General features: G+C 45.1%; 1 protein-coding gene across 1 annotated transcript; it reads left to right on the top strand.

Annotated features, from left to right (window-relative positions):
• The first annotated feature begins 12,228 nt into the window (after positions 1–12,228).
• LOC122755274 (acid-sensing ion channel 2-like) lies at positions 12,229–13,258 on the top strand. Its single transcript, XM_044003594.1, has 2 exons — positions 12,229–12,895; positions 13,202–13,258. Exons 1-2 carry the CDS (start codon positions 12,341–12,343, stop codon positions 13,256–13,258), a joined length of 612 nt encoding a protein of 203 aa, XP_043859529.1. The 5' UTR covers positions 12,229–12,340.
• Positions 13,259–16,104: the final 2,846 nt, after the last annotated feature.

Genomic DNA, 16,104 nt, shown 5'->3' on the forward strand with positions numbered 1-16,104 from the left:
CTATATATATAAATCTCTCTCTCTCCACACACACAATCTATATATACACACATATATGTCTTATGAATATTGCTAGCCCAGAGAAAATATATAAAAATCAGATGAAGATAAAAAATTATATACTTCGGGATACAGCTGGTCTATGCACAGGGAGATGGGTACCTGAGTTGTGCATACTCAAAGAGTTTATGGCAACTAGGGTGGGGCAATGGATAAAGTGCCGGATCTGGGGTCAGGAATACCTGAGTTCAAATCCAGCCTCAGCCCTTTAGTAGCTGTCTGACCATTGGCAAGTCATTTAACCTATACCTGCCTCAGTTTCCTCATATGTAAATGGAGACAATAATAGAACCTTTTCCTAGGGTTGCTCTGAGAATTAAAATGAGCTAATGCTAGTAAAGCAATCTGCAAACCTTAAAGAGCTACATAAGTATTAGCCATTATTATTATTAATAATCTAATCAACCTCACCGTCATTATTATTAATAGAGAGAAAGGGGTACAGCAAGGGGAACAATGGGGGCTGGATGGAAAACAGAAGGGACATTTTTGGCTGTGGGACATTGGGGTGGAAAAGCGAAAGGGTGATTGAAGATGCTGCTCTCACAGAAAACCTCTTCTAAGAGAAACGCTTGCAACCACTGCTTTGTGACACAAGGGGGTGAGGAAGTTCCATTTATAAAGAATCCAAGCAGCTACAAACTTCTCAGGCCTTAAAGTTATCCATTTGTAAAATGTCCCCCACCCCACCCCATTTTTGTTTTTTTTTTAGCGTGGGACTGCTTATCATTGGCCGTTTTAATAAAGTTGTTGTTGAAACCTTGTTTTTTGACCAACGGCCTGAGGAGGACGAATGTGTTGCATGGACCCTTGACTTTTAGGGGAAAAGAAAGGTAGGAGCTAGTGGCAGACCTGGTTGCATAGCTTGTTTTCTCTTCTCCCCTCCTCCAGAGAGTCAGAGAGAGTAAAGGAAAGAAAAAGAGGAGAGAGAAGGGAAAGGAGTGGAGATTTAGAGCTAGCAGAGACTCTAGTCCATTAAGGCCAGCTACCACATCTGTAAAATGAGGCAGAGAGGTCAGGTGACTTTCCCAATATCCCATATCCATAGTGGATAAAGCACTGGCCCTAGAAGAGCTGAGTTCAAATCTAGCCTCAGACACTTTAGCTGTGTGAACGTGGTCAAGTCAACTTAACCTCTGCCTCAGTTTCCCCATCTGTAAACTGGGAATCATAATGAGCATCTATCTCACAGTGTTGTGAGGATCAAATGAGAAAACATTTGTAAAGCACTCAGCCCAATTGCCGGGCACATAGTTTGTGCTATATAAATACTTATTCCCTTTCTTCCTCCTCTCCTCCACAATCACAAAATGAGCAGGTGTCTAATGGGGCATTAGAAGCAAGGTTTTCCTGAAGTTGGGCAGGTGTGAGAACTTTTCACTTTCTGAGAAGAGTAGAAGAAAACTTAAAGCCCACCAACCAAGAACTGGAATCCCCTTTAGCTGGATCCACCTTGCAACTACCTTGATTTGTTTCCCTTCACAAGCAGTCTGTATTCTGCCCAAGTCGCCTCTCTTTGACTCGAGCTACAATGCTGAGCACTCCACCTGCAGAGAAATGGATTTGGGGTCAGGAAACTTAGGTTTAAATCCCAGAACTGCAACCCATCTATTGTGGGACCTTGAGAAAAATCACTATTTCTCTCTGGGCCTTGGTTTCCTTATATGTACAATGAAGGGGTTGGATTTCTACAGTCTTTATCAGCTGTAATATTTCATCTTTCTGGGCTTCCTGGAATTAAAATTACACCTATTTATATGAAAAAAAAAAAGGATTATTAAAAAAGTGTCCCTAGAAGGTTTCAAATCCTTTGAGGTTCCCTGTAAATCTCCATTTGCGAGTATTTGATGACTCAGCTGACTTGTTGGGCTATTATCTAACACCCAGCTATCTTCCAGGAAGGGACCTTAATTGTTGAATCATTCCCAGCTCTGCCACTGATTGACTCTGTGACCTGGAGCAATTATTCACTTAACTCTGGGCCTCACTTCCCTCATTAGTGCTATCAAAGGGTTGTATTAGAAAACCTCTAGGGGTCCTTCCTCCTCTAATCTATAATGTTATGAACCACAAGAGCCAGTAGGACTGGGCAGAGTGAGTGCTGGGCTTACAGCCAAAGAGTTTCGACTTCAAATCCTGCCTCAAGAAATTAAGTAACTGTGCGACTCTGGGTGAGTTACTTAACCTCTCTGGGCCGCAGTTTCCTAACATGTGAATAGAAGAAACTAATAGCACAGATCTCCTAGAATTGTTCTGGGTATCAAACTCAGTAATATCTACAAAGCATTGTACACATATAAAAATCCTATGTAAATGTCACTTCTACTGCTACCACTATTATTTTATATTATTTATTATTATTGTTATTATTAATGTTGTTGTTGTTATCCTTGCCAAGTCTCAATCCTATAGTCCTTTAGGCAATAGGGGAGTTTCACTTTAAGAAAAAACAGAGGAAGAAAATCTCAACTTCCTAAATTTATAAATTAGGGGGCGATTATTCACATTACAAAGACTGCTTTGATTTGAAAAAGGAATCACAGCAGGGTCCCTTTAAATAGAAAGCTCCACTGGAGGGTGGTGTCTTTTTTTTCCTCCTAGCTCTTTAATATGACAGGGGTTATCTATGCCAAAAAAAAAATAATTTAAAGCTCTAGTGTTGGGAGCCACTTCTGGGTGCAGATCAATCGGAAGCAAAAATAAAACATCTCTGAAGTCCTGGGAAAGTAAGATTCAACCTGAACTTTGCCCTAAATTTTTTAAGGAATATACCCTGTGGGCTTGAACTATATTTGCATGAAATCTCTGAGCCTGAAAGATTTTCAGAAAGGACTTCCAATAGCTTTATTGGAAATTCTTATGTCCAGAAAGGGCCCGGGAAGGACCTTACCAGAAAAAGAGCAAAAAGACGGCCTCGACTCATATGAATTCTTTTCAGTCCTGGGGAGAGCTTGACCATAAAGTGAGGGGATCAGGTGTTTCTGGATTTCTCTGGTTCATAATACCATCACCTTAGAGTAGCTTTCAAGGGATAATCTCTAAAAATAAAGGTTAGGTATGGCTCATATCTAGACGCTTCCCCCAAAGAAATGAACATGTTTCCTTTTACAGTATGTACTCTCTGTGCAAAGTAGAGATCAGGTATTGGACAGCTATTTATTTCTTCCATTACTTAAAACTGAAGCTCCATGACCATGAGAGAATGAAACACAAAATAGAAGAGGCCTCCCAGGCATCTGAGATCCAGTTTCAGGCTTGCCTAGGGTCAGCACATATTCTCACTACCATATGCTCAAGTTGTAGCTGCTGTTGCTTCTGGGGATGGGGAGGGAGAAGAGGGAAAAGACCGCCCCCCCCCTTCTCCCTTGCTCCAAGTCAAAGGGGTAGCTAGTGGCATCTTTCTATGACACCTTCTTTGTACCACTCTAATAACCTACAGATCAGCTGTTCCTGACCTCTCTCCATGTTAGGGGAAGAGAAGGAAGAAACTAAGGGTAGAAAAACAATACAATATTGCCATGTTGGCTTTCTTCAGAATTTTGAAGTAGGAATAATAATAATAATAGCTTTCTTTTGTTAAGGGCCAAAATTCTAGTTATTCTGTCTAAAATATCTAATGAGTGGTCGCCAATAAATTATAAGCTTTAGCAAGAGTTAGGCTTTTAAGCATTTATTAAGGAGAATAAGAATTTGGTAAAGAGAGAGAGAAAGGCCTACATTAATATATTTAATAAAGGGAGAGCACATTTCTAGCTCCGCTCTCCACCAGAGTTCAAAGGAAAAGCACGAGGCAGAGCGCCAGTCTCTTCCTTCTTCCTCCCACTAGCCAACGTCACTTCCTGACGCCAAAGAAAAGACGCATGTTCTTGCCCTCAAAGACCTTCCTTTCATGGTGGAACTTTTCTACAGTAAGTCTCTGGCAGGTGGTGTCATTCCAATTGTTACACTTTTATATAGCCCCTTAAGGTCTGAAAATGACTTTGTATAATCTCATTTGATGAGCCTTTGGCAATGACCAAGTGAGGTAATTATTATTGCCATTTTACAGGAGAGGAAATCAAGGCCCAGAGAGGTTAAATTCTTTGTGATTCTACAGGGAACTTGGATGGGAGGTAGAAAAGGACCCCGGGTCTTCTGCACATGAAGCCCAACATTCTTTCATTACACGATACTGCCTACACAGCTCCTTGATTTCCCAAGGAGGTTATTTCAGGTTCAGAGTTAGGATAAGGCCTTTGTGTGCCTAGATATATTGAAAATTGTGTCTCCTATGGCTGAGGTCCTTTTTGTTCTCTTCATAACAGATGTGATTTGATGGTTCACAAAATTAAATATCCTGAGATCAGAATTTTCCTGGCATTAAAATGATGCACATTTAGGAAAAGAGTTATGATGCAGACTCTTGTTGTGCCCTCCCCTATATGTTCTTCCATAGGCAACTTGCCTACCCCTAGTTCTAGCTCTGCTTAGGTTTGGGGAAAATGAATTCCCAGGCCTGTGTCTTTGAGAAATAGTTGGTCCTGAAGAGATATACTTCTGCTCTGTTTGCCATGCTGCAAGACTATGTGGGAGTTGGGAAGACTGAACGAACCCCCGTCTCTGCTTAATACACCTGGCTCATCCCTCCTGTATTGCTGAGGTCCAGGGTTTGGGGGCATGAAGAGCTGACTTCTAGAATAATCTCCTTATTAGGCATCTCAATTCTCTCCTCTGAAGGACTCCCTCTTGTCTCCTGTCCAAGGGATAGATCATATCTGGAGGCTGAGGGAATGACAGGGGAACCACAGAGTCCTGGCCTGTGAAAGAATGGGAGACGATCCAGCAGAGAGGTAGGGGAAGCTATTTGAGGACAAGGTATGAAACATGGGTTCATAAAGAAACCGTCTTGGATGGTAATGGCTGCAGAAGAAGCTTTGGCAGGAGGATGGATTTTGGCAGAAGGGACCCTCATCCTGGAGGTGCTTGAGGAAGAACACTCAGAAGCCCAGAGCATGCCCTTGATGGGGCATTGGTTACAACAGTGCCTAATTTAATGGGGTCCCCACAACAATGGAATATGCAATGATTTGACTAGGCCTAGAATTAAAGGATCCGTATTTCAGAACTGGAAGGGACGTTAGAGACATAATACCCGATTATACAGAGGAGGAGGGCAGCTAAGTGGCACGGTGGATAGAGAACCAGACCATGAGTCAGGAAAATTCATCTTCATGAGTTAAAATCTGGCCTCAGATACTGAGTGTATGTGTGACCTTGGACAAGTCTCTTAACCCTATTTGCCTCAGTTTCCCCATCTGTAAAATGAGCTGGAGAAGGAAATGACAAAGTACTCTAGTACTTTCACCAAGAAAACCCCAAATGGGGTGCACAACAACAAAAATACAGGGAAACGGGGCAGCTAGGTGGTGCAGTGGATAAAGTACTGGCCCTGGACTCAGGAGGACCTGAGTTCAATTCTGGCCTCAGACACTTGACACTAGCTGTGTGACCCTGGGCAAGTCACTTAACCCTCATTGCCCCACCAAAAAAAAAAAAAATACAGGGAAAAATGAGGCTCAGAGAGGTTAGTTGATTTGTCTGTGGTCACACAGCTAACTTCTGGTCAAAGATGACTAGAAGACTAGTAGTGAACTGCTCCCAAAGATTGGGTCTGTTAAGCAAATGAATATTCCAAACTAGATTGCTGAGAGGAATATTTAACCTAGAGAAGAGTATAAGCTCTTTTTAAGGACTTAGAGGAGTTGTTTGTATGTAAATGGTTGCTGCTAATTACAAATGAGTCTTATCTATTCATTAAAACAGGACCTAAAGTAATGCTTCTTGGAAACTCTTTATGAACCATTAGCTTGAATTACCATATGTCTTAGACAGTAATAAAACTGCATTCCTCTTAAAATATCCTGTAATTCAGACTTAATTTCAGATCCAAATTTCCCCCTGCTTGTCTCAGGAACTTCTGTGAATATTTGATCCCACTAGGGTCATTCATTGAGTGAGAATCAGCAGAAAGAGTAAGCATTGACAGGGGTATTTCCCAGGGACATGCAAATCTTTTAGCTTGAACCTTGGATGTGAAGGCAAAACCGGAGGTCTGATTTGGGCTGCGCGGAAACAGTCTGGGGGTTCTGATGGGACAGTTGCCTCCATACAATTCAACAGTATCATTTGGTAGGCAAAAAGTGTGATGTGATCAAAGCCAGTATTAACAGTAAGAGGTTCCCAAGCTAGGGGGATGATAGTCCCACTGTACTAGGCCATGGCCAGACCTCACTTGGAGTATTTTGGCTCAGCTTGTGGCTGTCACGTGTGTCAGGGCACAGGTAAGTGGCACAGTAGATAGAGCACCAGACCTGGAGTTCAGCTCCTTCCTCAAACACTTACTAGTTGCGTGATCCAGTTTGCCTCAGTTTTCTTGTCTATCAAATGAGCTGGAGAAGGAAATGGCAAACTACTCCAGTAGCTTTGCCTAGAAAACCCCAACTGAAGTCGTGAAGAGTCAGGCACGATTGAACAACAACGCCAACAAATTTAACTCACTAGATTGTATCCAGAGGTGGGTGACCAGGATTGTGGAAGACTGAGATTATGTCACCCACAGCTCAGTTGTTGGGATTCTTCTTCACCTGAAGAAGAGAAGATTTGGCGATGGGGTAAAATTGGAAGGAGAGATGTGGTGGGTTTTCAAGTATTTAAATGGATCTCAGATAGAAGAGAGATCAGATTTTCTTGGCTTGACCCTGGAACAAGTGTTTTTAATTGGGGGAGGGGGGCCTGAGCCATAATTGGGGGAGGGGGTCTGTGAATTTGAGAAAAGGGGCTGAGCCTAGTACTTTGAGAGGGGTAGTGGGACATCCCTATGATCATAGAGTCAAGGGATTGGCATGGGCCTAAAAATCAATCAGAAGGGGTTTTTCCTTTGAGAAACAAAATCAAAGATGAGGATGGGAAGCTCCTCCTGTGAAAAATAATTAATCTACCAGATAACAGGATAGCTGGAAGCCAAATGTTAACTACTTGTGTCTACTACCTGGCAGGAGCTGGGAGATAGATAATCCCAGAGGATAGGATTATCCCTGCCCCAAAACCTTTGACTCCAGAGCTCAGGAAAGTTAATACCAACTGTTTCAGTATCAGGTGTCAAAGTCCCTCCTCCCCGACCCCTCCATCTAGCCTATATATATATATCCTATATATGCCTTCCCTCTGTTCAAGGAGGAAGTGCTTCTTAACTCCTCTTCCTCCCCAAGAGTCTAGGTCTCTGACCTTCCTCTCAGTCACTTTCCGTAATGCCAAATAAAACTACTTTAATTCTAATTGGACTGTATTACAGAGTGTAATTCTTTACTGAGGAATACCTAAGAACCTCCCCCTCCCCCCTCTCCCCTCCCCCCAACCCCACCTCAGGATCTCTTAGTGATCTTGCTAGAGGTGAGAGTTCTACCCCTCCCACTCCTAAACTCCTTCTTCCAGAACTATTGCAATGCTAAATGAATTTTTAAAAAATAGTTACCCACCCCAGACATAGCTCTCCATTAGTAGAAAGATCATCATTGGATGAGAGCCTGCTACTTCTGTGAAGTTGGGAAAGTTCTTTAGGCCCCAGTTTTCTAGTTTTCAAAATGAGGGAGTTAATGATTAAGCTAAAAGATCTCAGTCTAAGGTCCCTTCCAGCTCTCAAGCCTATGGTACCCATTAAATCTTGAGGTAAGCCTTCCTTCAGGTAGTCACTCTTGATTCATCTCACCACTGTCCAAGCTATCAATATAATCTCATTCTTCTGTATTATTTCTGAAGGTTTACTGTCCCCATCTTCTTGTTATAGGATTGGAGATTTCCAACTAGAAGGAATCTTAAGGGTCATGAGTCCAATCCCCTCTTTTTCTAGATGAAGAAACTGAAGTCCAGAGGATTTAGAAGATGCCTTGACCAAGTCACCAGTGGCAAAATCGAGATACAAACCCAGATCCTTGGATTTATATCCAGCACTGTTTACACCAATGGTGTCAAATGCAAATAGAAATGAATCCTTGCTGGTTGCATATTGATTTAAAAAATCACAAATTAATATTATTTATGTCTTATTTTTATTTATTTTATGAAACATTTCCCAATTACATTTTTGCGTGTGTGTGTGTGTGTGTGTGTGAGGCAATTGGGGTTAAGTGACTTGCCTAGGGTCACAGAGCTAGTAAATGTTAAGTGTCTGAGGCCGGATTTGAACTCAGGTCCTCCTGACTCCAGGGTCAGTGCTCTATCCACTGCGCCACCTAGCTGCCCCTTAATAACATTTTGATATGGCTCAGGCCAAACTCTGCTTTTGTGGGCTATAGGGCAAGAGTTTGCCACCTCTGATTTATATTATATTCCACTGCCTCTTATTCCTAAATCTTTAAGGTTGATGAAAAGCACGGCTTCCTTCACGAGGTTACTTGTCTGTCCAGTCTAGCAGCCAGGGTCAAACTGCTTTGGGGAATGGGCAAGGGATTTCAATGGGGAATATGAGGAGGGAAACCTGCAATTTTGAAATTGGGGTGAAGAAACTTGAATCACCAGAGTCCCAGTTCTTTAGAACTATTCCAGTGACCAAGGACCATGAGAATTTTCAGAATCTACATTAGAGAAAGTCTCCTCTTCTTACTGGACACATTGGAGACCTTGGTGGATATCCTCTTTCTAGCTGGAAGGGCATTTGGTGCCTTGATGATTTTGTCCATGTTGGTATGACTTTCAAAGTGACCATAGCAAACTATGATCCCAGTGGCTATCAAATTCAAAGAGCCACTATTTTCTTGATTTAGGTAGCATTCTATCTCAAAGTCAGTGTCAAGAGTAAGGAGGGAGGAAAGAAATATTAAGAAGATTCTGTGGTAACTGTCCTGAGGACAGGAAGAAGACAATCAGGCTGTCAGAGAGAACCATAGCCCCTTTGGTTGTGAGGTGCTCTTAGGTACACATCAGAGAGGAATAGTTTCCGGACTTTGATCCACAGAAGCTCAGGGCCCCCAAAAGACATTCTTATGACAAGAAAATTAACCTGGCATATTGGCAAAAGCACTAGGTTTCATAAAAGCTGGCCTGGATTTGCATCTTTGCTCAGTTACTTATTACTTTGGACAGGTTCTTTCCTGTCTCAAGACCTCCATGTTATCCACTAGAAAACAAATGGGTGGAACTAGACTTTTTTTCTAAGGTCTCTTCCAATTCTAAATCCCACAATTCAGATGCATTTCCCATCAATTTGATTTGTCTCCTTGCAAATCTCAAGGCTGTATCATCAGAGAGCTGGGGAATGAACACACTGTTGAAGTTATCCAGCACTTAATGTTAGATAGGAAGGCAATATAGTGAGTAGGCTCAGTGTTAAGAAGATTCAAATCCTGGGGGCAGCTAGGCGGCGCAGTGGATAAAGCACCGGCCCTGGATTCAGGAGGACCTGAGTTCAAATCCAGCCTCAGACACTTGACACTTACTAGCTGTGTTACCCTGAGCAAGTCACTTAACCCTCATTGCCCCGCAAAAAAAAAAAAAAAAAAAAAAAAAAAAAAAGATTCAAATCCTGCCTCTGACATATACTGGATGGATGAACCTAAGTAAGCCTTGTAACTTTTAGGTGCCCCACTTAACTCTCTGAGATCATAAACAGTAGAGACTGCTGGTCGGCATTGCTAGAGAGGGTTTTCTTTAGCTGAATTTGTAAAGGAAGTTTGTCCATCATAAGTTTCCTGTACTAACAAGGTCCCTGGATCATGAAAATCATTCTACTGAGAAATGAGTATGTAGCTTGTCCTGAGAGAACTTACAATTCAAGAGCAAGGAGAAGTTAGACAAATGCAATTCACATCCATAGGAAGAGACCTTTCCCCCCAAATAGGGGCAGCTAGGTGGTACAGTGAATAGAACTTGGAATCAGGAGGACTCATATTCATGAGTTCAAAACCTGTCTCAGACATTTCGTAGCTGTGTGATCCTGGACAAGTCACTTAACCCTGTTTGCCTCAGTTCCCCTATTTGCAAAATGAGTTGGAGAAGAAAAAGACAAAGCACTCCAATATCTTTGCTAAGAAAACCCCAAATGGGGTCACAAAGAGTTGAATATGACTGAAACTACCAAATAACAACAAATCTCCAAATTCTAGGCTGGCATTAAGGGCGAAAATGGCTGGTTGGGGCAATTAAATCCTACTGTCTGATTGGAGTGTATATAAGACCAGACAGGGAGAACTTCCTGGTTGATTCCTGCTGGGGCTATCACCCCCATTTGTAGACCTGGCATCAATAAGCAAGCGTTGAGCACACAATGCCACTTGCTGCTTTGAAAAAAATGACTGAAAACCACCCCCTATTTGGACTGGCTTCAGAAAAAAGGCCAGATTGGATCCAAGACAGTCTAAAGCAGATCAGAACAAGGGTAGAAATGGTCTCGGCTGCTCTTCTCTCCTCAAGCATCTTTCCAAGACTGTTAGTCGGCCTTGGATGCAGCTGTAAGGGGAGCTGAAACCCCTAGATAGGAATGTCAGGTGGGGTGGGAGAGAGGGTTTCATGTTGGCCAGTGGAGGCAGGGAGCATCCTGTATTTCTCCTTCTAAGCTTGGCAGTGCGGCGACAAGTTGACATTTTCATCTGTGTGTGTGTCCCTTGGGAGGTGACAAGGATGCAGGAACACATTGCCAAGACTGTCTAAATTGACTCCCTAGTCTTGAGCCCTGGCATGGAGCAAGGCACACCCATTTGCCAGCTGGAACTTGATGCCAATGGAGTTTTGGAAACCCAGAGGTCAAATCAAAACCTCATCCCTCTCTTCCATCCACAGCTGTGCTCCCATCTGGCAAATCCTTAGGAAAACACACACACACACACACACACACACACACACACACACACACACACACACACACACACACACACGCCGAGCACATTAAGCCCTACCTGGAGCCCCAGCTGTCACATTCTTTTTCAGGTACCATTTCTTCTGCCAGATACTTAATGGAGATTGGGAGACCACCTGTTGCGATGTCTCCTGCTATGAGGGGGAACGAGGAGGGAGAAGCTGACCTCCCCAAATGCTAGACATGTCTTTCAGATGCTTCTTTCCTGAGCACAACAGGGTTTTGATCTATTCTCCTTAGCCCCGTTCCTCCGAAACCCCCAAAGGAAAGATTTTTCCTAGTACCAGAATAGTGCCTCCATTCCCCATCCCTTAGATCCAGCCCCCTCCCAAAGACTGGAGCCAGCCTGAGCCTTCCATTTAGGTAAGCATCCCGTGGAACAAATCAATGAAGTGCTCACTTCAGGATGACCGTTGCCCACCCCCAGCCTGTAGTCATTCAGTTCTCTGGGAGAGAGGCAGTAAGGGGACCAAATCAAACTTTCTACCTGTGCCTAGCATCCATAAGCAGAAATCAGTCTCCTTCCCCACCTGCCCAAGCTGCTGCGTGGGAGTGGGTGGATGGGAGCTTTATCTAGGGACTTCTGTCTCCACGAATCTCTCTCTTCTCCCCGTGGTTGTGATCGTGGCTTGTTTTTTTAGCCTCTTGCATCCCTCTCCCCTGATCCTGGATCAGCAGCCCTCCTTCGTCTCTGAGGAGGCTGCCTGCTGGCATTTGGAACACTGCCCATCAGAGGAAGCTGGGTAGGAGGGAGGGAGCCAAGGAATGAGCAAGGAAGAGAACAGGGTTCCAGAGTCCAGAACAAGGGGTGGGGGGAATAGAGCGGATCTAGGCAGCCTCACTGCCTGCCGTGGGCTGTGCTGATGCTCTGCGGTACATCAGCGCATCCAGGCTGACATCCCTGTAGATGCTTAACACAGGGCATTATGCACTGGTTAACAGGCTGGGAGCTGCTGAGAGACTTGTTTTAAGCATTCTCTCTTGCTTGCTTTTAATCTTGTCTCTAGTGGTGTGTGTGTGTGCAGGGGAAGGACTTTATTTCCATTGGCTAAGCCCTCCCTTCCCACCCACATCTCTTCCACATCACCTTGGTGTCTCCCCCAAATAAAACCAGCCCTCCTTATCGCACCGAGGAACGAGGTAGAGTTTGAATGGATTTTATATAAACACTCACCCTGCCAAGCGACCGCTGAGCTCCCAGGATAAACTCACAGCATCTGGCCTGGTTCTCTCCTTCTGCTCCCTCCCCCCCACCCTCCCTTCCCTTCCCCTCCCCTACCCCACTCCACTCCACTCACAAATAAGGGTTGAAACATATTCAGGGGGATTCAAAACTCTCCCTCTCTCTAAATTTACCAACCTGAACTCAGTTTCAGGATTCCAAGCAGGTCCCCGATGGATCTCAAGGATACCACCAGTGAAGGCAGCCTGCAGCCGTCCAGCATCCAGATCTTTGCCAACACATCCACCCTGCATGGCATCCGGCACATCTTTGTGTATGGGCCCCTGACTATCCGCCGCATGCTCTGGGCTGTGGCCTTCATGGGCTCGCTGGGCCTGCTGCTGGTGGAAAGCTCGGAGCGCATCTCTTTCTATTTTTCCTACCAGCATGTCACCAAGGTGGATGAAGTGGTGGCCCACAGCCTGGTCTTCCCCGCCGTGACTGTCTGCAACCTCAATGGCTTCCGGTTCTCCCGCCTCACCACCAATGACCTGTACCACGCAGGAGAGCTGCTGGCCTTGCTCGATGTCAACTCGAACATCCCCAATCCACACCTAGCTGACCCCACCGTCCTGGAGGCCCTTCGGGAGAAGGCCGATTTCAAACACTACAAACCCAAGGTCTTCAGCATGCGGGAGTTCTTGGAGCGAGTTGGGCATGACCTGAAAGATATGATGCTCTACTGTAAGTTCAAAGGGCAGGAGTGTGGACACCAGGACTTCACCACCGTGAGTAACTTGGTTTTCAGTTCTCTTTGGGGTTTTCCTTTCTTGGCCACGAAAGCTGCTCCAGTGGCTTGGTTTTGAGGTCCGCCGATACAGCAGAGCAGGCCATGCCTAGAGCGAAGGCTGTAAGCAGGGGCAGGCCGGTTGGGCAGCCAGATGGATTTTTCAGACTTTGGCTTCCCAGTGACCAGATTTGTGGAAATGAGAGCAGCCTACTGAGTCCCAGTGTTCTGTGCAGAGTTGTGTAGTCTATGCAGAAGGGAGCTGGAGGTCAGGGAACCCCAGCCTCTGGGAAGATCTCTGTGGCAGTGCATCCCTGGCCATGTGGAGTTGGCCTTCTACCTCTCGGGTAGGGAAGAGTCCTGAGCTAGCTACTCAGGAGCCCCTCAGTGCTGGAGGAACATGATTGTGATGCTTCAGTAGTGGCTGATGTGGTGGCTCTCTCTCTGCTCTGCTTGGAAGTAGAAGCAGTCAGGAGGCAGCAGGCACAGGCAGAATCGGCTGGAGCTTCTGGGCATGGGGGCAGGGGGAACAGGAGGAGAACACAGAAGGAGGTGGCCTGGTGGTGAGGGGCTTGTTCAAGTGAAATCTCTGGCTTGGGGCATAGGTGGTGCTGAAATGCTGAAATATACAAGGGTCCTTGGCTTTCTTGTCTGCATGGAATTTTGAGCTTGATGTGGGGGGAGAGGAGAGGAGGTATGGAGAGAAGAGGGGAGAGGAAAGAGCGGAGAGAAGGGGAGCAGAGGGGAGAGGGCACCCAGGTGTCCCTCCATCTGCTGCAAGGTTCAACTAGAGGATGTTTGGAGAGAATTTCCAGACATGGACTGCAAAGAAGGATGCTCTGAGGGTGGAGTAGCTCTGGCTGGTCCCGGAGCTCAGTCTGATGTCTCTGTATGTACTGTAATGTAACAACGTGATAGGAAAAAGAGAAAAGAAAAAGCGGTGGGCTTTGAAAACAGTGCTGGACTGAGGAAGAGTGCGGAGCTGAATAGGGTAGAAAGTAGAGGGGGGTGTCTCTCCTATTCAGGAAGGTGATCGCTGGAGGGGGAGGAGGAAGGCAGAGATGCTGTGGAGAGGTGGGGGGTGGATCAGAGGGAGGAGGGGGGAGGGGATGGCAGGGATGAACTGTGACTGGGAAACATCCTCTGATTACCGTGGTAATAGACTGCCAGGCATCTGTTCTCAGAATAGGTCACTGGGAAGAAAGCTGCAGGAATCTCATTGAACCGAAGCTGGTCAGAAGCCTTTCGCTCTGCGAGTCGTCCCCCCATTCTGAGGGTTGCCCTGGGATTTAGCTTTGCAGTGGGTCCTTGGGGCTGCATTGGGGAGATCAGAAGAAGCCTTCAGAGCCACTGTGCCCTGAACTAGCATTGGGCTGCCTTTTTGGATACCCAGTGTTTGAGTCGAAATGGGAGTGGATACTATCACCAGGATTTGTTTTGGCATCCAAGGTGTGTGTGTGTGTATGTGTGTGTGTGTGTGTGTGTGTGTGTGTGTGTGTGTGTGTTGGAGGGCGTTCTCTGCTTAAGTAAGGAATATCCTCCTTAAAAACATTACTTCCCCCACCCCTTTGCATCTCTTTTCCCCTTCTTCCCCTCCCCCACCAAGTGACTGGCTCAGACTCCCCAACTACCAACATTTTGATCCCGGATGGATAAATATCTTCTTCCAAAGCACCATAGCTTTTGCTAGGAGTACCTGTGTTTTCTATTTGTAGTCTTTGATTCTGGAAAAGCCCCCTGAGCCAAGTGACTTTGCTAAAGCTGGATACACTCCTGAGTAGTGTCTGCTGGAACTTGGTTTACTGTGAAAGTTTATTTTTCATTTGATTATTTAAAAAATAAAAACATAATAAATAAACAATTAAAGGAGGCGGGGGAGAAAAGCAGAAAAAAAGAGAATGTATTATTCCTCTGCAAATGAATGGGAGACTCATGTGAATCAGAGCCAGGGAAAAGAAGACTTGAGTTTGGGCATTTCAAATCAGGAATACAACACATTCAAAATTTATTTCCTGTGACTGGAAGAATGGAAAAATGTCTTCTCCCAGAATGGATAATACCATGTGTTCACCTGAGACTCTCTCATGCCTTATGAGCATGAGAGACTAGTATCATGGCAAAGTTTTGCTTCCCTACTGCACAAGGCTATTTCGCAGTGCATAGATGTGGATACATTTGCCTACCCATGCTTATGCTTATTTCTGTGTCTGTGTGCACATGCAGACTTAGGATAGGGAAAAAGTCAAAAGTTGTGTTTTCCAAAACTTGAGTAACAGGTGGTAATGGGCCAGGCTGGAGCTCTGCTAATACCCTGCACATTCTATGCGAAACCTTGAAGCAGTGACCAGGTGCAACCTACAGGAAGTGATTTTGGGTAAAAAGTCTGGGGTCTGAGCCATGGGGAACCTTGCCTAGGGTTTGAATGTTAAAATGGTAGAGAGTTAGGATTAATGATGCCTTTGAATGACTATTCCCAGATGGTCCCTGAGCAGGGAGGCATCAGACCTTTCCAGTCCACCGTCCCCTTCTATTCCCACAGAACTTCTGTGTTGGAGATGGCTGGGTAGACCACAGTGGGTATCCTGGGTGTGCTTAGTCTCATATTAATTTTCTGTGAAATCATTGGTGTTGATGGTGGTTGTTGGTGGTGTGGTGCTCTCTCTAGCCCATTTGTGAGTCTTGATGGTGACTTCCCCTCTGCTAAACCTTTAAGAAACATATATCTTCACATCACCCCCACCAATGACTTTTTATTTTACCAAAGGGTCGCTTTTCAGGGACGAGGAGCAAGCCAGATATGCAGGGATATAGCAAATAAGTGGTATGGGATCAGTGGGTATCTCTCTTCCTTCCCTCTGTGTATGTGTGTGTGTGTGTGTGTGTGTGTGTGTGTGTGTGTGTGTGTGTGTGTTGTACTGGGGCATGGGGAGAATGCGGTGTCATAGACCTCACTTACTCAGGCTCTTAGCTCAGCTGGCCAGTCCAGCAAGCCCTGCTCTTTCCTCTTCTAAAGTGAGAAAAAAAAAGGTGGAACCAGAATTAGAGGGAGAAGAATGGCTCCCAGATCTGCCTCCTGCTCAGTGTCTCTGCGGAAACCCTCCCTCTTCAGTGTGGTTTAGTTAACAAGCTCAATCTGGGTTTTTAATATGCTGCGTGGCTTTTTTCTCCTAGAGATAAAGCTGCCTTATTACAGAAGTTAAGTATGGGGGA

The sequence above is a fragment of the Dromiciops gliroides genome, chromosome 4, assembly GCF_019393635.1.
Source record: "Dromiciops gliroides isolate mDroGli1 chromosome 4, mDroGli1.pri, whole genome shotgun sequence".
NCBI classification, from domain to species: domain Eukaryota; kingdom Metazoa; phylum Chordata; class Mammalia; order Microbiotheria; family Microbiotheriidae; genus Dromiciops; species Dromiciops gliroides.

Excerpts from the sequence above, each read along its gene's own strand:
- LOC122755274 (XM_044003594.1), top strand. The coding sequence starts at position 12,341 with ATGGATCTCAAGGATACCACCAGTGAAGGCAGCCTGCAGCCGTCCAGC. Across the intron at positions 12,896-13,201 it reads GACACCAGGACTTCACCACC|TGCATCCCTGGCCATGTGGA; the intron begins GTGAGTAACTTG and ends TCTCTGTGGCAG.